The sequence below is a fragment of the Phyllopteryx taeniolatus genome, chromosome 13, assembly GCF_024500385.1.
Source record: "Phyllopteryx taeniolatus isolate TA_2022b chromosome 13, UOR_Ptae_1.2, whole genome shotgun sequence".
In the NCBI taxonomy this organism is placed as follows: Eukaryota; Metazoa; Chordata; class Actinopteri; order Syngnathiformes; family Syngnathidae; genus Phyllopteryx; species Phyllopteryx taeniolatus.
The window spans coordinates 10,639,179-10,662,976 of NC_084514.1; the positions used below are offsets into that span (position 1 = coordinate 10,639,179).

The following is a 23,798-nucleotide window of genomic DNA, read 5'->3' on the forward strand; positions in this document are numbered from 1 at the left end:
ACACGCGACATTTTGTGCCCATATTTTGCGCAATTGTAATGTAACTTCATTTTTGTAGATGAACTTGTCATGTTCACCCTCAGTGTCTTAATAAGGTGCTCAGAACTTGAACAACAGTAGAAAATGCGGGTCTCAGGGTGACAACAGTTGAGAACCACTGTTCTATGCCATTCCATGTAACAAAATACTCCCACAAATGTGGGTCACTGATGAGGTTTGTCAATGCGCACTCAAAAATATTTTTCTAACAAATGAATTAAAAGGGTGGAATTTTGCAAAAATTTGTACGCACCATTGAAAGTATACCTAATTTTAGATTTGAAAAAAACATCGAAGTAATTAACAGGAATTCAATCATAGGTAAGGGTAGTCATTGTCAAAATTCTCCAAATGTCTTCTTGTGTTTACTGAGAAATGGATAAAAAGCTTACTTTGGGGGCTTACTCAAATATGTTGAGCACTATAAATTCAGTTCAACTGTCAGAAGAGAACTCCAGACCTACATGTAATTTTGGAGCATTGAACGCCAATTCCTTTTATTTTTTTCAATAAACTGAAAACATTTGGGTTTGACGTCAAAAGTTCAATGAGCGTCAGGTTTTACAGTATTTCAAGGTATTTACATCTGGATCTGACATACAATTTAGAAGATTAATTATAACAGAACACCAAATATGTAGGTGAATAAATGTATTGGAACTGGTAAATGAGATTAAAATAGATAAAGTACATTATAGTGAATAGAAGCTTAATATTTATTTATTTGCTATCTTTGACTCATCAAGCCTTTGACCCATTGACATCAAATATTGTATTGTAATATCGAATAACACCAGGGCTTTCCATTGTGAGACAGCGACATATTGCCAAGGTGCGGTCTACGTTCTTCAGTGGGAAAACATTTCTATTTACTTCCTGGTTGACTGCTACGTCAGCACTTCCAAATAAGGGATGGTTTCACCCCCGTTGCCCTCAATGTTGCAGTTTGACACGGGGGCCTTTCACACTGAGCAAGTGCAGTGTGAAAAGGCCTTTATTCTTTTTCTCATACTTTTCTAGGCTTTGAATGTAACATCTTTCAGTTGTTGTTGGGGGTGACTCCGTTCAGTGTAAAATACATGCTTTATTGGGCTTAAGTCTGGAGTTTGACTTGGCTAGTCTATCACCACTTGTTTCCACTGATGAACTCCTTTGGTGTTTTGGATCGTTATCTTGGCGCATGATGAAGTACCTCCTAATCAGTTTGTTTCCAAAGACTTCTGACTTTATTTTGCTGCTGCTGTTTTGCATTATGTAATCAGTGAAGCTAATGAGCCCATCCCCGAAGGATCCATTTAAGCCCAAGCCTATCTTTCTTAGTCCAAATTTGAGCTTTTTTAGCTTTTTTTGTCAAACATTTTTGTCAAACAAACCTTGTCGCAGAACATTTTAGGCTCAACTCTACTTTTTGGCAAATTCCACCCTGGCCTTCCTATTCTTCTTGCTAAGTGGTTTGCATCTTGTGGTTTAGCCTGTAGACTTTTGTTCATTAAGTCTTCTGACAACTGGTGATTTGGATACCTTAACTCCTGCTCTCTGGAAGTTGCTGATGTCACTAACGGTTGTTTTAGGGTCTCTCTTTCCAACGCTCAACTGTTGTCAACTAGTATTGTTTTTCTTGGTGTTTACCTGTTACTTAGTCCACCAATGTTTTTTTTCTTCTTCAGGAAATTACAGATGGATTTATTGTCTGTGGCCAATGTTTGTGCAATCACTTTATTTGATTCTCCATCTTTTTTTTTAGTTCCACAATTGCTTGGTTTTCACCCATTAAGTCTCCTGTTTTCATGATAGTTACACCTGTAATTAATATAATTGTAGTCTATATAGGCAAAACCCAAATTTGATCATAACTAGGTATTGATTTGAATTTGACTGTGCATGTGATTCACATTGTATGGACGGAGGCCGCATTCGGCCAAACAAAAACAAAATGAAAACTTAATAATAAAAAAAAAAAATAAGCAGTGTCAGGCAATTTTTTAATTTTCATCACGAATTCAGAGAAAGAACTATTACTTTCAAATTTTCATGCACTTAACTTTTTTAATCTCTATACAGAAGAACTGTCATTTTTTTTGTACTTCATCTGGAGAAAGTTGTTATTATTGTGCAAAAGAACATTTTCATGTTTTATTGCTCAAGAATGTGAGGTGACATGAAAATAAATCTTTAAAAACTCAACAGGTACTCTCTTGGTTTAGTTCTACTTAATGAATCGTCACTTAAGTCAATATTGTATTGAAATTGAATTGAATCACAGCCTAAAGAATCAAAATCCAAAAAATCCAATACCTGTCCCTATACGTAGACATTCAGCGTTATTATATTTTCATAATCAGTGTATGTAATGACACAGCTGGGCAACAAAACACACCTTTCAGTCACGTTCCAATACTTCTCATGTGAAAATGGATGGATGAATGGATTCCAACAAAAGTGCAACCTTCTAAGTTGTGTATCCAATTCAGATGGAAATAAAAGCTGAAATGTTGATATCTTAGGCCGTGATTGATCTTTTAATGTAAAACCCAAATGTTTACAGCGCACTAATGGCCACACTGTTCCAATATTTTTGAATGGGTTGTATGTCGTGTGACATGATCACTGTGATTGTGTATGTTGAAATGGTAGCTTTTTTCCACTTTTACCCAACATCTGCCTCAAAGCGCCAGGTGGCCCAAGCCCAATGCAAACCCACGCTGATGCTCTCCAGTGTGCCCACACAAAGACACACACACACATTCACAAACTGGGTACACACAGTTGTACAGAGCCGACTTTGATATCACCATCCCGGAATATACATATCCCTAACACACACATGCACACACAGTTGCATGAGGCTTTATTTTGTATACAGCGGTATAAGAATTAATCGCTTCGTCAAGCTGGGCTTATCCTCACACATACAAAGAAATCGTGCCATTAGATGCATTAATACTTGCTGCTCATGAATATGCATCAGACTGTGATATTCAAGACGTACAGATGATTCCAAAAATCTCTCTGCTGTGCTCTTGAACATAAACACAGAAAAGGTCACAACGCATCTCACTCACACATTGGCACGTCTACTATAACCCTGCAATGCAAGGGTTACAGCGCCAGGATTCGAGATTGTTCCTCCTAGCCAGTTTCCAAGTATTTTTTTTTCCAGTGCTAATTTAATCGTTTAAAAAGGTGCCCTTTTTATAGAAGCGTTTCCACTTGAGCTTTCTCCTGTACAGCAATCTGCAGTAGGTTATGATGTTTTGTTCCATTGTAATTTTAATTTAGGTAATTCTAGACCTTGATAGTAAAGCACTGAAGGAGTAGAAATGACACTGACTGCACATATCTAAAATATCAACCCAAAATGATTGTGTTATTTATATTAATGTACATTCCGGATCCATTTGCTGCACATGTTTATGTTCAATATCGGCGCTACCGTAACTATCTCAAGCAATTCATTAGGCAATGTATCGATACCCCAAAAGTATTAGGACACTGCTGAGGTCTTACTACTTTGAATGACTCAGCTTCCACTATGTAAACTTTGCTTCAGGAAAGGGTCGCGAAAACATGTTGCATCTTGAGGTGTTACAAGAATTAAAATATTCTGTATATTAATACAGGCGTCACAGTGACCGACTGGTTAGCACGTGTGCCTCACAGTTCTGGGGACCCGGGTTCAAATCCGGCCTCGCTGGTGTGGCGTTTGCATGTTCTCCCCGTGCCTGCGTGGGTTTTCCCCGGGTACTCCGGTTTCCTCCCATATCACAAAAACGTGCATGGTAGGTTAATTGAAAAAAACTATAAATTTCCCATACGTGTAAATGTGAATGTGAATGGTTGTTCGGAATCAGAATCAGAATCATCTTTTTTTGCCAAGTATGTCCAAAAAACACACAAGGAATTGGTCTCCGGTAGTTGGAGTATGTTAGATTATATGGCTGGCGACCAGTTCAGGGTGTACCCCGCCTCTCGCCCAGAGTCAGCTGGGACAGACTCCAGCACGCCTTAGTAAGGATAAGCGGTTCAGAAAATGATGGATGTATATTAATACAATACAGCATCATGACTAAGAATTATCAACATGTGAGATAACATAATCAATAACATTGACTGCTGACTCATTTTGTGTTGCAGTTACAACAATATTCAACCCAGCGCCAGCTATCCCTGACTTGGATCCTGATTTCTATCGAGTCTCTGATGTGTTTTGCTGCAATGAGTCGGAGGTGATGAATCACATAAACACGAAGCTTTTTTGTTTTGTTTTGTTTTGTTTTACAAGCAATTTGCATTCATTATCCTTGGCCATTAATTGACAGTTAATTTAGAAACATCCCCAAACTTTTTCAATCTGACCGTTTCATCATGTTTTGGCGAGCTCTCACTTGGTAATCATTTGAGCACACAGTCTTGCAAGCTTATAGGAATGTAAATTTGATACATTATCAGTATTGAAGGACCTGTGTGGCCCCAGGTTGTGCACGTACACAAAGAAAATCAGAGGTTTGAGAAGTTATGAGTCCCCACATGTACACCCCTTCCCACAGTGATTCACCGACTCTATATCTCCTGTATCATGACCTCTGTCAGCACATCAATCGCCTCACTGTGTCCTTGCAAACCTTCTGGTATGACTATGGGAATCGGTATCTCCAGCTTTTTACGGTAATTCACGTCTTATCGGTCGGGTGATGACTGATGAGTGAAAGTGGGTGTGTTGGCTGGGAATCGTAATAACAAGAACAGGGCAGATGTGCTCTTTGGCTGAGTCAACCGCCGCTTGGGGGTTAATGTGAACTGCTATTTTATGTAGTGTTGCAGAGCAGAAAAACGCTGTATGGCCAGGTGTGTGTACATGAAAGGGAGCAATGGCAAAAGAATAACAACAGCGGCAATCATTTTAAAATGTAGCATGCATAGATGGAAAAACCTTTGAAGAAAAATACGTATTAGTCACCACCCGCACTCTCTGTTCCAGTATTTTTATTAACTTCTTCATTTACCAAGTCTGCACTACTTTTGGTCGATCTTCTTTTCAATTTTCTGCCCCAAAATAGATGGAAAACTCTGCAAAAAGATAATCCCAATGTCATCGTTTAAAAAGTTACTGAAGGATATCGTAGATGATCGCTGCAACTGTTTTTAGCCTGTTATGAATCGTTGATTCATCACGTGCTATGACGTAATGTATTTTAATTATGTAAATATGTAACTATCACATTTAGTTTGTTGTATATGTATTTCTTTGTTTTTATTGTATTTATTCGTACTTGCTTTTATTTTTGCCTTGTTTGGCCCTGTTGTCTGCAGTCAAGTCGGCATTTCAATTCCCTTACTTGGTTAAATAAAGGTTAAACAAAAATAAAATACTGCATAAAAGTCTAAGGTCACCACTAGGTTTGTTTTTACAATGACCCTTTTTTGCCAACAGTCGATTGTATTGATTAATAGGACACAGCAGTTTTACAAAAATGAATACAAAACTAATGTCCACAAAACTTCGGAGAGCAAAAGTGCAAGAAGGAACAACCAATCACATTTCAGCAATCAATTATATTTCAATCCATTTTGGAGATGATCTGGAGAAGATTGCATTATCTATCCATTCACCCATCCATCCATTTTCTGAGCCGCTTCTCCTCACTAGGGTCGCGGGCGTGCTGGAGCCTATCCCAGCTATCATCGGGCAGGAGGCGGGGTACACCCTGAACTGGTTGCCAGCCAATCGCAGGGCACATACAAACAAACAACCATTCGCACTTATGGGCAATTTAGAGTTGTCAGTTAACCTCACGTGCATGTTTTTGGGATGTGGGAGGAAACCGGGGTGCCCGGAGAAAACCCTCGCAGGCACGGGGAGAACATGCAAACTCCACACAGGCGGGGCCGGGATTTGAACACCGGTCCTCAGAACTGTGAGGCTGACGCTCTAACCAGTCGTCCACCGTGCCGCCGATTGCATTATTATCATTATTATTATTTTCACCAAGTGCGTTAATGTGGTATCATTGAATTTGGAACCGTCCAACCACTAGCATTATAGCACCCATCCTGTCTGCTCTCCATCTTCCATGAACCAGGAAGTAGCCTGCTAACTAACAAATGGATAGAACAAGCAATACAAAGCTCTTTTTGCAACTCCAGTGGTGACTTACACAGTACTGTACATATCACAGTTTACTTATGTATATATACATATACTTTATATACACAAGTAAATATTCACACTTGTTTTACACTCATATAGTATATACACATACGGTATATTAACAAGGATAATAATGTTTAGTTTGCATTGATAGTGTCAGAGAGGTATTCATTTAACAATATGTTGATTATTGCGGTTGTAGTTTGCAGTGGTGTGGCCCTGTACTGAATCATACGGAGTGTCAGTCCTAATATTTGTCTTCTTACAACCAATATAATGTAACCAAAATATCAGACACAGCGCTTATTATGAATGAATGAATGCGGTTGGACGTTTGGTGTTGGCCGTAGATGCAGAATGGCAGCCATCTTCCTGGCCCCAGGGCAGCTTTGCTTACACAAGGAGCTTACCACCATCGTGCATGGCTGGTGATAGAGTCATGGTCTGCGGACATATTTTAAGTCACCCGCGGCGATCACCAGGTCAACCTGTATTTAATGACGTCTTTTGCCACACCGGTCCGGTGACAATGCCCGACTGAGCACAAATAATTCTCGCCATGCATAACAGTCGTTGCACATCGCTTAAAGGGAATGAATGAATTAAGCCGCTTTGATTGACTGCGAATTAAGTTGGCTCTGTTTACGCCCACCAGTGCAGACAGCTCCTTTTGTCAAACACGCCGGTTTGCGCGTGTCTCCGAGATTACGACAACCCGGTGTAACCCGCCCCCTTGCAGGATTTGCGCTAGTCAGGAAAATAAAACCCTCAATTAGGGGTGCATGGTTAAACGGTATACTCCGTAGAAGGTATAGATTTGGACTCTACCGACCAATCGCAATAACGCTTTTTGATTGTGTCATCTGCCCCAGTATAAAAATGCATCTGCATCATGCGCCGCACCAGCTCACTACAAGATGCGAGCGGCCATAGGTATGAACAAAAGAGAGATCTGGCATGCCTCTTTGAGCTGTGAGGCTATGGCGGCCCTCAGGCGAAAGAACAGGGAGGGAAAAGAAGTTAGGAGGGAATAAATGTTTTTTGTTTTTTTTTAAAACGCGTCCACAACGTGCACACCATCACCGCCAAGAAAGGTGCCTTCAATGGCGCCGTTCTCAATCGTGACTTTGTACATGTCGCAGAGGAAGGACAAGAGTGGTGAGGGAGAAGATAAAAGAGAGGGGGGAAAAAAGATGCCAAGGGACTGACATTTTGCAATTGCGTGGTCGCCAATCTTCCCGTCTATTGCAATAAATAAGCAACAATAAAGTTAGGATGAGCAGTGTTAACTACTAAGATAAACACCAGATGAATTGCTTCAATGGTACAGTAGGCTTTTGTGGATGGATGGATGGATAGCCCTACCCTCAGTTTATATAAGTAATACAAGACAAAAGTATATGCCCCCTTTTCAGTATCAACAATGGGTGATATACAGCACTGTATCCCTTTCGAAGGGGAAACCCCCCCAATCCTCGGTAACAGTGTACTTGCGTAATAGGTAGTAATAAACACTCACCAGTGGCACGGTTGGCGACTGGTTAGAGCGTCTGCCTCACAGTTCTGAGGAGCGGGTTTCAATCCCCGGCCCCGCCTGTGGGGAGTTTGCGTGTTCTTCCCGTGCCTGCGTGGGTTTTCTCCGGGGCACTCCGGATGGATGGATGGAAACACTCACCAGGCACCTTTCATTGGGATGCAGTACAATTCTACACCACTGCACACTACTGTACTGTTATAATAATAAACATATTCTTAAATGAATATCTCTCTAAAAGTGTGAATCAAAAGAGAACTTTATGTATTTATTTATTTTGATACAGCCCTTTTACTTGATTTCAGTAGACTGCATCTACAAACCCCAATTCCGATGAAGTTTGTGTAAAACTAAAATAGCTCACAGTGCATGTCAGAGCAAATGAGGCTCATGAGGTCAAAGGAACTGCCTGAAGAGCTCCGAGACAGAATTGTGGCAAGGCACAGATCTGGCCAAGGTTACAAAAAAATGTCTGCCTCACTTAAGGTTCCTAAGAGCACAGTGGCCTCCATAATCCTTAAATGGAAGACGTTTGAGACGATCAGAAGGCTTCCTCAAGCTGGTCGTCCGGCCAATCTGATCCATCGGGAGAGAAGAGCCTTGGTGAGAGAGGTAAAGAAGAATCCAAAGATCACTGTGGCTGAGCTCCAGAGATGCAGTCAGGAGATGGGAGAAAGTTCTAGAAAGTCAACCATCACTGCAGCCCTCCACCAGTCGGGGCTTTATGGCAGAGTGGCCCGACAGAAGCCTCTGCTCAGTGCAAGACATGAAAGCCCGCATGGAGTTTGCTAAAAGACACCTGAAGGAGACGGTGAGAAAGAAGATTCTCTGGTCTGATGGGACCAGGCTAGAACTTTTTGGCCTTAATTCTAAGCGGTGTGTGTGGAGAAGACCAGGCACTGCTCATCACCTGTCCAATACAGTCCCAACAGTGAAGCATGGTGGTGGCAGCATCATGCTGTGGGGTTGTTTTTCAGCTGCAGGGACAGGACGACTGGTTGCAATCGAAGGAAAGATGAATGTGGCCAAGTACAGGGATATCCTGAACAAAAAACTTCTCCAGGTTTGTCAGTTTACATCAACATCTGTAACGTAACACAAACATTAACGTTGGTATCCTCTGAGCTATACGGAAGTCTACATTATCATTAAAATGATCAAAACAAATAAAACAAATTGCTATAAATGTACAACTTAATATCATAAAAGCATCCACCTCCACAGTATATTTAATGTGTACCGTATATTTTCTTTAATTGTGCTTCTATTGTAAAAAAGGTATGTGTTAGTGTGTGAGCATTTACTCACCCACAAAGATAGGCAGAAACTTAAACTGGTCTTATTCTTATACAAAGAGGGATTCAGGGAGGGTAGATTATTGCCCTGGTGCGAAGCCGATGACTAACAAAACGCCTCTTTTTTTTTTGCGCCTGACAAAACTGCATAGCTGCGGGCTCTTAAAGCATTGATACACTGTGGTTTATTTTTGAACTTGTCCAAGTCATTGTTCACTTTGGCACTGCACAAAAACATAAAAAGGATCAGATCCTCAGATCGCCGTTTGACACTAGTATCAGTCCTGCTTCAACCCTTTCCCGTGAGGTTATCTGGCACGCACAGCGCCCAGGTGTGTGTGCACGTGTCTGTATGGTCTCACTGTACCAGGGTGCAGATGGTGGTGGGGGGCATGGGAGGGATTAAGCAAGACAAAGTACAAAGTACAATCAAGTCTTTGATTGTCAGCCCACATGCGATGTTAAAGTGCTTTATGAGAGGGCCGATGTCATCTCTCACATCCATCTGAGGATCTCAACCGCCAAAACGAGAGTTCTATTGTGAGCCTAACTGACAGAAGTAAGAGATCAGTTCATACTTACAGAAGTAAAATGGTGACACAGAGTCATGGTGCTTGTCAAGGGGGGACAGAAAAACGTACCTGGCACGAAGTGGTTGTGCATGTGCATGACCAGGAAAAATTATCTATTCAAGTAGCTTGCTGAAAGGTGTTATAAAAAAAATAAATAATAATAATAATAATATATACTATTAGCTGTGCAGTAGTACATTGTTGAGGAGAACTGCTGAGGGAAAAATTGAAAGAAAAGTTTAGGGAAGTAAGCATTTTAGTCATCCGAGAGTCCAGGCTATCTACGTTTTTAGTGCTCCTCTGTATATTTTCTTCCATTTTAAAATACCATTAGTCTGATCCACTTACAATACTGGTAAGTGGCTCGGCTTCCGGCAGCCACTCTGCTGAACAATTGTCGGGACTTTCATGGCCTAATCAAGCACAGAGACATACTGTGATTGAAATACCTGAGGCAATTGTCAATTGTCTTCTGTTAATACACTCACTTCACGATAGTGACTGACTGTGATTGGGTCCAGCATTTGTTATAGGGGTTCACCTGATTAGTTTTGCTCCTGTTTGGCCTTCATTTTTCAATGTTCCTGAGATCATATCTCCTGTTATGTCCAAAATAAAAAGAAATTAAAATAACACTGTACAATGTATTTTCAAATAATATATTGTTATAATATCACTTTCCATTCTAATTTGGGCTTCTTTCGTTTACAAGCTGATACATATCAGAAAATCCAGCACAACGGGCGCACACACGTTTTTTTAGTCATTGTTCTTTACGAGTCATCGTGATTTTCCCTCCGCAGTCGAGGATACAACCCACATAGGAAATTTGTTACACGACATAAAGTGCCCAAATGAATTGCTCTTTGGCAACCTCACATCAAAACTGCCTGTGCCTGCACGACAATCTTCACCTTATTTTACTTTAATAGATATTTACCAATATTTATAAATATGAGGTACTTAACATTTTTGCAATCATGAAAATACTTAAATAATCTACATAAATCCAAATATATTTAAATATTGAAATACTATTATCAATCACTTCAGTATTCCACCCCAGTTGTTTGTTTTACTTCAACTCATAATATCTCCAATACAGTTCTGATCTTGTGCCTCCATCCAGGCTGAGCTGCTCACAGGTTCATCGGTAAGTAACGTGGAGGAGGCGCGTTGTGCCGGCCAGGAGCTGCTGAGACGAGGATGCAGCACGGTTATTATCACCATGGGACCCCAAGGATGTGTGGTGCTCAAGGCACAAGAGTCTACCTCCAAACATGTTCCAGCAACCCCAGTCACCGCAGTGGACACCACTGTAAGCATGATACATCATTACTAATATACTGCATGTGACTTCCTCTCGTCGTCTGCTTCCATTCACTATCACTGCAATTGTCCGTCCTTTACGGTACCGGAACACTGTATAGATTTGTTATTATTATTGTTGTTGTTGTTGTTATTGTTAGGGTTATTACACCTACAGGAAGTGAAAAAGGAAGCGTCAAGGGAGTGGTTTTCCCCTTTGCAGCTATAACAGCCTAAAATATTTTCATTTGTACTGTAGTAGTAATATTAGTAGCAATGTTGTTGTTTTTAATATGACGCAAAAACTACCGATTTGCACAAGGCCACAAAATTGGCCTTGTAGGGCATGTACCAAAGAGAGAACCAGGTATGGATGAATAACAGTAGTTCATGTTTTGTTTTACTATTCTACTAGTTAATTTAATAATTCAATATTTATATGCACATTATTTACAGTAACACCATTTTAATGGCACTTAGAAAATTGTTGTCATGCTCAAAGTGAACATTTCAATTTATTTGTTGCCAGTTTCAGGCTAATTATTCAAACCGTATGAGATTAATATTCACGCTCATCCCTGCAAGTATTTTTATTTTTTTACAGATACAGCTATTTGTCCTGTCTTTAAAAAAGAAACACACACACACACAAATATATATATTATATATATATATATATATATATACTGGAGAAAAAGAAAAAGCAATAAATAAAGGATAAAGTAAGACTGAAATTTGAGAAAGTGGAGGCGACGTTGCGCTCGAACTAAACAAGCGCATCTTGTTGTTTTGCTTAAATCACTCATGGCATTTCAGGAACAAAGAACTCGCTTTCTTGGGGGCTCCGTGACCTCCTCTGTGCCCCCGCATCGTGAAGTAGACACACATTACTGCCCTTATTATTCACCGTCTCCCCCTCCACCACCATCATCCACTTGTGTGACTCACCTTTTGGGCCTGCATGCATCAGTCAGAAAGCTACGCAAACCTCGATGTGGTTTAGCCTGCTGTGTATCTCCCCCTGTTTCACCACACACACACACACACACACACACACACACACACACGCACTTACAGCGGCCCTTCTGTTCTTTGATGGGCCCATAACTTGGGGGGTGTTTAACACTTTTGGACACAGTAATCCCTCTTCCAGTAAAGGGCTTTTACTCTTTCACTGGAGTGAGGGGAAAAACACACCATGTTGTTATCTGAATTTCCATTTCTTTTGAGCCTGCTCAGGAAAGAGTGTGTTTATGGTTATGATTACCACTTCTGTTATGAGTGCTTTGATTTGGATTTTTTATTTTTTCCAAGCAGTGGTGACAGGTTTAAAAGGGTTCAAAAGGGACCAAACGTGTCGACACCAGTGCTTGTTTTCTGCCACTCTCTTTTTAAACAACTGCGATTTGAGTTTATAATATTCCGCTGCAGTGCTTCAATATCAACACAATGAGTCACTTGCGGTTCGTTGCAAAGGTATCTGGTAAGCTACTGCCTGTCTAAGGACTGAGAGTGTTCTTATTGTGGCTAAAGGCGCATTTCTACGAAAGCAGGGTACGCACATACCAATAATCAGGATTACAGTAGTTGGAGCATTTTTTTTTCTCTCTCTTACAATCAAAGTCAGGAAAAGCTCTATAGTTGGATGTCTCTAAAGATTATCCTGACCGGTTACGCTGTGGTGTGGGATATGTTAAGAGTGATTTTTTTTTTTTTTTACAGTTTAGAAAATGGTTGTGGCTGACCATGGTAAATGTTAAACCTGTTGAATTTTTACGTTCGCAAATCCTTATGTTTGGTCAACGACGAGTTCAGCTGATTATCATGTGAAACGGGCAAAACAGCCAATCTTAGTGCTCACGCTGTAGACGGATTTCACAAATAGAAGGCTAACTGGTTGTGCCGTGCAGCCTCAACAAAAAAAAACAAAAAAAACTTTAATCATTCATCTACTATAGTCTACTATATTTTTTTAAATGATGCTTGTTGTTTTTCTTCCCAATGAATTAATTCATTCTGACAAGAATAGAGGCAGACAATTGTCTGTCGACCAATCAAACAGCAATCGTTCTCTGTCCTCTGCAAGCGTACCAATATGGTATTGTTGTGACCATCGACTCAACAAAGGGATACTATTATTATGGGCGATATTATAGGAACCTTCCTGCTTGAAAAGCAATAAAATGCATAACCTTACCAAATGAAGGCATACCACTTGTTGCAAAATGATATAATCTGCAATGCTATGCTCCTGTGAATAACTTTACACAGCGTGAGTAATTATGTACAGAGTCAGGGTCATGAATCTAGATTTTAAAAAAAAAAAACAAGGCAAACCCACACGCCTCCTCATTTTGTTATAAATTGAGTACAGGCTTCCCTCTTCTGAGCTCAGAGTCTGGGCTGTTTAGTGTTGGGAGTTAGATGAAGCTATAACGCACACACACGCACACAGACATACAGTACATTTTCAGGACTTGGGTGGCCTTGGTTTCCTCTGTTCCACTCCAGGAGGTCCACTCCAAACGACTAAATAAAGGTAGACAGCCCTTTCTAATCCAGACATTACAGCTGCTACACGGTGGGTCCGGACAATCAAATTAGTCACAGTTTTTTTTTTTCTCTCTCATGACTGGAGAGACGATGGCGCAATTGAATGATTTCTTCCTGGAAATCAATGGCAAAGGGAAAATCGCGCCTGAGCGTTGCATTCCTGCGCCGAGCACAGTCTGAGTCAGGATGACACAATGAGAAAATTGCCACATCACCTTGTTTGAATGGATTACACGTGTACAGAGCAGCTGCTGTATAGCAAGCCACAGATATTAGTCCTGTCCACTGCCAGTGTGTCTTGCGCAGTCACATGGTTCAGTGTGAAACACAAAAGCGTTAAAGTTGAAGCCTGCAGCTGGATCAAAGATGCAAGTGGGCTAATTGGTCCAATTAAGTGTCTGTTTGATCTGTGAAGCGTCCTCCCTTGTTACTTCCAAGGAGCCTGTTCGGAACCTTCCGGATATAGAAGCCACTGTGAGTCAACGTTGCCCCTGAGTTGGTCTTTGCTCTCCCCAGGGTGCCTTTCATTGACAAAGGCTGTAGGCTTCAGGAGTCTGCACCATCTGTCATAGCAAGATGGGCGTCGAGATCACAGGAGGGTGAGAAATTCAGTCGTTGCTGACTGAACCTCTGTGGAAATAATGTTCCAGTCCAACATTACACTTAGCAAACAAGAAATTGCGATTAGAAATTACGTTAAATATATCGAGGACAATAGTGCTGGTTAATACATCAATACAATACAATGGAACTAGAATAGAAGTGCTGAATAAAGACCCCTCAAGTTTTACAATTCGGCCAAAATGTTTGGCAACACTACTGGATGTCTCCAAAGTCGCACAAAAAAGACTTAAGTTGAGACTTGAGCATGCTTCATTTACTACTTACTTCCATCCGTTTTCTATATTGCATTTCTTCATTGGGGTGACGGGTGAGCTGGAGCCTATCCCAGCTGACTTTGGGGGCACGCACCCTAACTGGTCAGCGATTGAAGGGAACTCTGCAAACAACCATTCACAGTCAAATTAACGTCTACTGTCTTCAATTAACCTAACATGCATGTTTTTTGGGAACGGGGGACAAAGCCAGAAAAAAAAAAAAAACACGCAAGCACAGAGAGAACATACAAACACAGGGAGGCAGGAGCTGAGATTCCAACCTGACCCTCAAAATTGTGAGACCCTCAAACTCAAACAATTTTGTAGCCTTCCAGAAGCGTCACAAAAGGCAAAAGAAAGAAGCAAAACACACGCTCTCCACCACTTTTATACCTGTTGCTGACATTACACGGAGTCTGTTAGAGTGACTGAACAGGCAATTTAGCGCTATTTGGAATCTTACTAAGGACGTGCCCGGAACACCTCACCAGGGAGGCATCCAGGAATCCAGGAAGCATCCTGGCAACAACTCATCAAATGTTGCCAGCTGCAAATTTTATTAGATCAGAACAGATCCTGGAATTCATTTTCGCTTTTCAACTTTCAACCAATTGTCTGCCAGTCCTTGTCAGAGCGCATGCTGCTGATTGCAGTAACTGCCAATCGCCTCAATTTGGTCAGACAATCTAACTTTTTCCAAATCTCAAACCATTAAAAGTGGATTAAGAGTGGTGTTTAAGTTTTGTTTTGGATGTGACAACTTTGCTAGGTTCAGTTAGGTCTGTATTAATTATCTATGTGGGTACAAGGTATGTTATTTTCTCTCCTTTAAGTGACTAAAGAAGGGATAGTAGTCTTTTTCAGAGTATTCCAAACCAAATGTTTTGCACAAAACGCTTTTGAAATAATAGCAGAACTTTGGGCTTGGGTGATGATGTAGATAAAGCGCTATATAAGTGCCGTCCATTTACCATTTAAACCTCATCTGGCTTCTCTCAATGTGGAGAAGCAGCAGCTCAACTCTGAGATCCCTCCAGACGACGGAGCTTCTCACGCTATCTCACAGGTGTCAAACTCAAGGCCTGGGGGCCAAATCCGGCCTGCTACGTCATTTTCTGTGGCCGGCTAGAGAAAATCACGTGTGCGCCGACTTCCCAAAATAGCAAATCCTTTTCACTTGTAATAACATTGAGATGTTGCAAGCATTTATAAATGTAAGAATATGATTTGCGATTTACATTTACAATGTATGGTTTCACAGTCATAACGGCCCTCTGTGTGAAATCATAACTTAAATATGGCCCCCGACAAAATCTCTATCTCTAAGGGAGAGATTCCTTTCCCCTGCAGGGAAAACTTATTTCTGCTGCTTGCATTCGACTTCGCTTCCCCAAACCATTTCGTGGTCGGACTGCCTCAGCTCCAATTTAGAGATTTTCTACTTCCCAGTGATCGTGGTATGAAGTGCTTTTAAAACATTGTCATGACATCATTGCCACAAGACTGTTTTTCTTTCCATGATCTCACCTTTGATCCTCTTCTGGTAAAAGAGCAGTACTGTACTTCAAAACTACTTATGGTGTTCTGTCTGCACAAATAACCCTGAACCATTTTGTTCTTCAAATAAAATAGGTTTTCCTCATACACTTAACCAGCAAAACAATAGCATTTTCTTGTGTGGAAAAGAGAAATATTTTGGGGAGGGCACCTAATTGTGCAAATACGAATGATTGTTTTGTCATAATAACACTTGTCAGGCATGATGTGTGGGTAATGCTGTAGTTTTTGTCTTCAGTTCTTTTCTTTTTTTTTTATTCAAGGCACATCACACATTTCTGTAACATTCTGCGAAAGCCTACAAATCAAACATGACTCAAAAGCTGCATGAAGGGAAACGTTGGAACAGTTTTATCTTGTTCCTTGATTCTGTCTGTGTACAGTAGTGTGACTCACACAAAGCAAATCATTTGGATTTATTACTGTATTTTCACTTTGCAAATCCATCAAATGTTGCAGAAATCGTTGTCTTGGTAAGCTTCTCGTGAACACATCTGCCATCATAATTTCAAACTGAAGGGCTGAGTGCCAGCAGAGAGCAAGAAGAGAAGAAAGTCACAAAGGTCAAGAAGCGTTGGACGGAGGCGAACCGCACGAGCATCACTGCTCATCCGCGGCGAGCGCTTGTGTCATTTGATTGGCAGGCCTCCAGATCTAACCTTCACCAAAGTGTGTCGAGGGCAGTGGCAGTGGGGCTGAAAGGGATAACGCTTGTCAGCCTTGTTGAGCTTCATGCAGTCAATCCACTCACATGGTCGTCTTGGAGAAGGAGACGTTAGTGAGGCAGACAAAAGGCCGTCATAGGACTTCACGTTTGAATTGGAAATAGGTCAAAGATTCAAGTGCATATTTGGACATGGCTTGGTTGAGTCGTCGTATCTTTATAATCTTGCCAAGCTCAAAGGCAAGAGGTATTGTTTTGATCACTGCGTCTTTGTTAGCAGGATTACACAAAAAGTATATTGTGGATTTCTATTCAACTTTGTGGGAGGTGGCAACGAGCAACCGAGCAAGAACTCATTAAATGTTGCCAGCTGCAGATTTTATTAGAAAATGAGATTGTGGCATTCATTTTCGCTTTTTACCCTTTAAGCAATCGTCTGCCTGTCCTTGTCCGAGCGCATGCTGCTGATTGCAGTAACTTCCAATGGCCACAATTTGGTCAGACAAACAAACAAATTTGGCAGTGAATTTTTGTTTTTTGTTTTGTTTGTTTTCCCAAATCCCAAACCATTAACACTGGATTAAGAGTGCTGTTCAAGTTTTGTTTTGTATGTGACAACTTTGCTGGATTCAATTAGGTCTGTATTAATTATCTACGTGGGTACAAGAGATTATTTTGTTTCTCCTTTGTGTCTAAAGAGGGAATAATTTAGTTTGAAATGTACAAATTTTCGAAGAGTATTCCAAATCAAATGTTTCACACAAACTTGTTTTGAACTCCAAGTATTCGTAACATTTCACAATTTTAAACAAATTGTTAGATTTCAAGAGTTACTATTTTTATCCCTGCATTAGTCGCATTAGTAATTTCCCCGAAATTATATTCAAGTGTACTTAAAAAAACTCATTAGAAAATTTCATGACTATTAAGTCCAATCTTTAATCTTAGGAAAATATTTTATCGGAAAAATGTTTGGCAGCCGTTGTTGAATTTTCACCCCCCCCTCCCTAAAAAAAATTCTTTATTTTGATATTGATTTATTGGTAGATCATAGGAGGGATAACCATAAAAGAGAAATGAATTGACCAATTATTTATTTATTATTAATTATCAAATAGTAGTATCTGGCTTTGTCAACATACTGCACTAATGGTTGTCTGCTTCAAAACTCAGGAGTTGCATCAATGTTGCAGTCATGTGTGAACAAAGTGAGGGGCCTCAACCAAACCAGTGAAACTACATCATCAATGCCTTAAACACTGTGCTATGTTGTTGCCCAGCCCAGCTACCAGACAGAAGACATAAACACAACATGGAAATCTAATGGGTCTGTAAAATCTTTGCACTCTGATCTCACTCTTTCCACCATTTCAACAATCCAGGAGTCACACCCATTGTGCTGACCAGGAGAGTGGACTTGATTTGTTTTATACCTTGCCTTAAAATGGGTCCTTTAGCTGCCCTGGTGGGTCCTCCAGAGTGTTTCCAGAACCTTACTAACCACAGGGCATGTCCCCAACCTGACCATCCCAACCCCTCTGACCTCTTGGGCTTGGTTGTGTTTTTACTTGTTTGCCTCGTGTCACTGAATCATCCCCTCATGACTGACAATGTCTTCATTGGTGAGACCCTGAAAGGGTTACTCAGAGTTTGAAGGGGATATGGTGGGGTGACAGTGCTTCCCAGACCAAAGTGCAAAATCTTCAGAGAGCCAAAGTGATGAGTAATTGAGCGGACTTGTGAGAACCAGTGTGTGGGGGGGGGGGTGTCTGTACTTGCAGCTTTACTCAAACAGGGCACAACATGCCATTGTGCCTTTTCCCATCAGAACACCCCCTTAGCACCCTATTCCAACCCCACCCCACCTTGTAGTTAAAAAAATAAATAAATAAAGTACTAGGCCTACAAGTATAATGACAATTGATGTATTGAAACACCTTGTTGTTTACAGCTTTGCATATAGTTATACTGTAATCATGTATGTAATGAAAAAAAGGCAATAAGGCCTACCGGTTCACATCTCTGAATCTTCGGACTTCGGTGGACACAGTGAACCTGCTTAGGTTGGGCTGCATTCCGCTAATCCTTCATTGTCAAACCATGGAAAAGTACATGGTCTACAAAAGTTGCCCATATTTCATACGAAATACGGTATGTAATTGTTCTCTCTCTTTTACCTCCTTTCTCTCAGATTCCTCCTGAACCACCTCTTACTCTGCCTCCGTTTGTCGCTACCAACAACCACCAGTGCTCACTAACCTGCCTTACATTGGTCTCTTCACATCATTAGCCACGCATGTGATCCGTTTTGAACTGCTTTGTTCAGGTTGAGACACCTGTGCTTTGATTTTGAATTTGGCTACCTGTGCTTATCATTATGCAACAGAGTACAAAATGTTTTAGCAGGTGAAAATACAGGATGTTCACGAACTAAGTGAAAATTGCTTCAGGTTCGACCAAAAGAGTGACCAATTCAATACGTGGGTGCAGGGCACTGAGGCTTTTGTTCAGAAAATAGGGTTTTGTATTTTAGCAACTGAGAAATACTTCTAACTGGCTCGTAATACATAGTTCAAGCTGAGCACCAAGGGTCACATGCCACAGCACCCTCTACTGGTGGCAGCTTCTAAAAAAAAAAGAAACGTTTCCCAAAATTACACCATGAATCATTTATACCAACCACTCCCAAGTACAGCCCTGTGATTATGTACATTTATGATGCATGTGTGTACCAGAGAAGTGTTCGGTGTTGTACTGCATACCGTTAGCAAGAAATAAAGCATTGTTCCATAATGTCTTCTTCCCAGGGTGCTGGAGACAGCTTCATTGGAGCGCTGGCATTTTACGTGGCTCATTATCCCACAATGCGATTGGAGGAGGTGGCCCGGAGAGCCGGTCAAGTGGCAGGAGTGAGTGTGCAGGCGATGGGCACGCAGTCATCGTATCCACACAAACGGGATTTGGCAGCTGAGCTCTTTTGAGAGCAGCTATTCTATAGCAATGGGTCTCAGTGGACACATGAACATGCCTTTATATTAATGTGCTGCTTTAGCGCAATCTGAACAACCAATGAAAGACCATTAACTGTGTCTATAGAAGTGAAAAATGGGGCAAGATGATGTAACAGACACAGGCCTTAGTTGAAAACATTTTTACTTGGAATAGCTTTATATGATAACTTTTTGGCAGACAACTGACAGTGTAATTTACTCGTGGGATGAGAGGTTCTTCTATTATAAGTTGTGGTTAATTGATACAAATAAAAAAACATGAATGAGTTGTTGTTAAATATTTTATACCGCAGCAGAATCGTTTCTGGATGTTTCCGTTTTCTTGTGGAATCCACTACGATAATGTTGTTCTTGACATTGCAGGTTCATTGTCCATGTGTTGATGTCCATTTTAGACAGATCTGATCTTCCTCTTCTCAAAGAATAGGACATGCTTGTTCACTGTAACAAGAGAAAGCTGATTTGAAATTTAGGGTAAAAAAATAGATGCTTTTGTACAGAAAGCCAAAAAAAAAGGGAAATTAAGTTCAGCTCCTTTTATTTTATTCTACACATTACCATTGAGCTAAAGATGTGTTGGACTTTGTTGTGTACACGGCTACTTCTACTTCCCCTTTTTTTGTTACAGCTTTTGCGTTTGTTTTTTTTAAGCCAGAGGCACACAACACTGCATGAGATAATCAGTTTCCTGGTACTTTCCTGCATCGCTGAGCTTCCATCTAACACAGGAATAGACCTATGACTTTCATGGGAAAATGTTTTGGGTTTTTTTTGGTCCGTGTTAAGATTACAGGTACACTTCAATAAATTAGGATATAGTTCATTTATTGAGATGCGATACCTAAATAAATTTTGCAGCGGAAGGCTGCAGATGGCTGTAGATGTGATGTCAGGCTTGTAAGATTCGCCTCGCTTGTCGAGTTTTAGATCCAACTTCGGGAAAAGGGTGATTACAAAGTAGAGGGTTGGAGAGATGTAATTATGAATCTGAGTGGGTACCAGTACTACGTCCCTGTCGGGAGAATCTCCTCGGCCGACGATGGAGGGGGCCGCTCTGCCCCGCGAGGCTCGCTCTCAGCCATGAAGAGGGTCGGCGCGCACAGCCATACGTTGGCTGATCATAATAACGAGACCGCACCACGCTCTCTCATCAGAACAGGAGAGCAGGTGGAGGAGATGGACTTAAGCGATGAAAATGACAGCAACTTTCAACCACTGTTTTATATAGTGAGACCTTGTTAGAGAACACATTAAAAATGCACTCACGCAAGTGCGACCAGATGAAATTTTAACTCACAAACACTGAAAGAAAGTGTCGGATATGTGATCATTTTGATCAGTCTTGAACCCCGAGTTTAGTACACCGATTTTGCAGGATGGTTAGTTGTACGAAAACATATTTAGATACAATATTTATCATGTATGTTACCGATTGCAAACACTGAAATCTATTTGATGCCAACACAAACCTCAATGCTATTTTTGATGTACTTATTGCTGTTGTTTTACTACTACAGACTAAGTTCTATGAGAATTGGAAACAGATTTTTTTTTTTAATAGTATGCAAATAGTTGGGTCTCTGGAGTGCCTTTCAACCTATCAAGTGTGAAATTAAACAACTGAGTAAACTCTTTGTTAGCATCCTATTTCTTAAAAATGGATCAGTGCAAACCATTTTGAATTTGCCAAATTGTGACATCACAATTTTGGTGGGACTACGGTTAAATTATCCTGTGGTGGCTTCACGGAAGTGCGATTCATTTGCAGTCTGGATGCAAGGGGGTGAGCATCTGCTCTGGAAGGAATCTCAAGAAGTCTCCCAAATAACACCATTTGTTGCAAATTTTGGAAAATAGTTGCTAACCGTAGCGACGAAGTTGCTGAGTTGGCATCACGAAGTAGCTAGCTGCTTGCTTTGGGGAATGCTCTTAGTCATTATGGTAACAAAAGTCCTACTTTGCATTTGTGTGTGAGAGAACTGCCCCTCCAAACAGAGACATTTGAACCAGTGTCACAGCATAAGTGTGCTCATCCTTTGTGTATTTTAAAAGAAGAACATCAGAGACACTTTACTAAGAAACCTGTGAATAGCATACGTCTCCTAAATCACTAACATCTTATGATTACACCAACACAATGTGTTTCAGCACTCATGTAACATCTGGTATTTTGTTAACTGGAATTATGGGGAGAGAGAGAGGGGAATAATAGTCTGCATAACATGGTTTCTTCATCTTGTTAAGCCTCGATAGCAATGCTACACAATGTGTCCCTTTGGAGCCACAACTTACCAAATGGATCATTTTTGCGCAGCACCAATTTTTCTCTGAGGCGGTTCCTCTTGGTGTTGAAGAAGTAGCCCGTCCCCGCAGCGCTCATCATCTGCACCAGGACGGTCCTGCCAGCGGGCACACAACATTCACGATTCCGCCTCGCTCCAAACAATAATGGTCTCCATCATTTGTAATTGTCACTTACTTTGATTTAGCCTTGGCAACTGAAAAATGAAAAGTAAAGAGCCCGTCAAATTAATTATGCTGAGCAACGCAGACTCCAAGCGAGCAGGGATGTTTATGTTTCTGGCTTTTTTTCTGAGTGACAATTACATTTTGTGACTTCAGACAGTAAATACATAATGATGAATTAAAAAAAAAAAAAACTTGGTTACAAACAAACCACGGACGTGCTTATGTGTGCATTTCAAACACACACAACAACAAATCTAGCATGGTAACTCGCTAAATGGTTAAAACAGATTGTTAGTTTCACAAATATTGAACTGCATTAGCGTTGAATACTCACAGTTGACGGAGGTAAGAAACATTTTTTTCCCCCGAAAAAAACTGAGAAAAGAACAATTGAATACGTATATAATATTACAGCATAACATGTAGCATGCTAAACGGGGAAGTCACATTGAAGCAACTACTTCCGGGTCAACATAAGTTGTACTTCCGATGAGCCGCTACTTTTCGTTTTTTCGTTTTATCAAACAACATTCGAATAATCATTCATAATATCCACAGTCCACGATAGAATTAAGGACATTAAAATAAAATATATTTCAGCTTTTATTGAAGAAAAAAACGAAACATTGTCACACTGTTATGATGAATGACATTGAGATTTGTTTGTTCAAAGAGTTTCAACGAAAGGTGGTAAAAAAGTATTCAACCAGACATTTCTGGTTAAAAAAAAAATAATATTTAAAAAAAATAATACTTACAAAATTAAAAAGAAAAAGAAAGAAAGAAAGAAAAGAAAAAACAACACTGGACAAAGTATAAGCACTGATTCAACTCCTTTTTTTTAAAGTCTGAAATGGACAACGTTTTAATTTTGCATTATTACTTAATTACAGGTACACCAATCATTCTTGTACCCGACAACATCAAACAATTGTCTTAAATAAGGCCATGGATGGGGAATATCTTGCTTCTCCGAATCTGTTGCGTTATCATCATTAGTGTTCACGTTCCTGTGTTGCTGCTGTCCCTGTTTATCCCGCCTAAAAAGTCCTCAAGATTTCAATCAAGAACTCAACTGCAGTTGCCTTTACCTCTCTCTATTTTCGTCTTGTTTACATCGTGTTGTCCTCAGAGGTTGAAAAAAGTAACAAACCTGTTTTGACAAACTAAGGCATAGAAAATGATACCTGTTTTCAGTTTTAGAGAAGGAAAGTAAAATGTCGTCTTAAGACAAATTAGTGAGAAGGCTATATTCAAGTAAAGTATAGAGATCTGAAAAACCTTTCTGTCACAACGCTTTTTTTTTTTTTACTTCATTACCTCCCACCACTAATTGTATGTGTTAAAATGCATGAACAAATTATATATAATTTCACTCAACAGAGTGGCTGTAACAAATGTTTTCAGTTATCTCACAAGGTGATGGCTCATCATTGCAGGTTGGACTAATGTTCTGGCTAATCCATATTTTGTACTTTCACTAAAGTGGACTTGTTCACTAGCTGATCAGAAGAAAACACACACACGCACAAGCACGCATGCACACACACAAAGATTGTCACCAAGAATTGTTACTGTCTCGTGACCATTCTCTTGAGCACAGTTTTTTTTTCATTTGCAAATCATTGATACCAGTTGATGACAATTTACTATTTGCCCTTCCATAAAGACCATGAATTGTCCTGCGAGGCAATTACCAGGCTCACATGTGTAAAATACAAGAATATGTGCAATGCAAGGTTGCATTTGTAGGCAAAGCACTTAGCAGAA

General features: G+C 40.4%; 2 protein-coding genes and 1 long non-coding RNA gene across 4 annotated transcripts in view; 1 reads left to right on the forward strand and 2 right to left on the reverse strand.

The window, feature by feature from the left end:
- The window catches only part of rbks (ribokinase), a 46,085-nt gene extending 26,260 nt beyond the window's left edge, over nucleotides 1–19,825 (forward strand). For both annotated transcript variants that reach the window (XM_061794498.1, XM_061794497.1), the window contains 3 exons: nucleotides 4,174–4,265; nucleotides 10,718–10,906; nucleotides 19,356–19,825. In XM_061794498.1, coding sequence (XP_061650482.1) covers nucleotides 4,174–4,265; nucleotides 10,718–10,906; nucleotides 19,356–19,529 — 455 coding nt within the window. In that variant the 3' untranslated portion in view covers nucleotides 19,530–19,825. The remainder of the gene's footprint in view (nucleotides 1–4,173; nucleotides 4,266–10,717; nucleotides 10,907–19,355) is intronic.
- Nucleotides 11,110–18,884, reverse strand: LOC133487612 (uncharacterized). Its single transcript, XR_009791409.1, has 3 exons — nucleotides 18,559–18,884; nucleotides 14,338–14,449; nucleotides 11,110–14,079 (listed from the first exon to the last, which is right to left on the reverse strand). It is a non-coding gene; the product is annotated as an uncharacterized LOC133487612 (long non-coding RNA).
- Nucleotides 19,684–22,500, reverse strand: mrpl33 (mitochondrial ribosomal protein L33). The gene is made up of 4 exons (XM_061794499.1): nucleotides 22,363–22,500; nucleotides 22,039–22,057; nucleotides 21,852–21,958; nucleotides 19,684–20,000 (listed from the first exon to the last, which is right to left on the reverse strand). Exons 1-4 carry the CDS (start codon nucleotides 22,448–22,450, stop codon nucleotides 19,951–19,953), a joined length of 264 nt encoding a protein of 87 aa, XP_061650483.1. The 5' UTR covers nucleotides 22,451–22,500; the 3' UTR covers nucleotides 19,684–19,950.
- Between the last annotated feature and the right edge of the window lie 1,298 nt (nucleotides 22,501–23,798).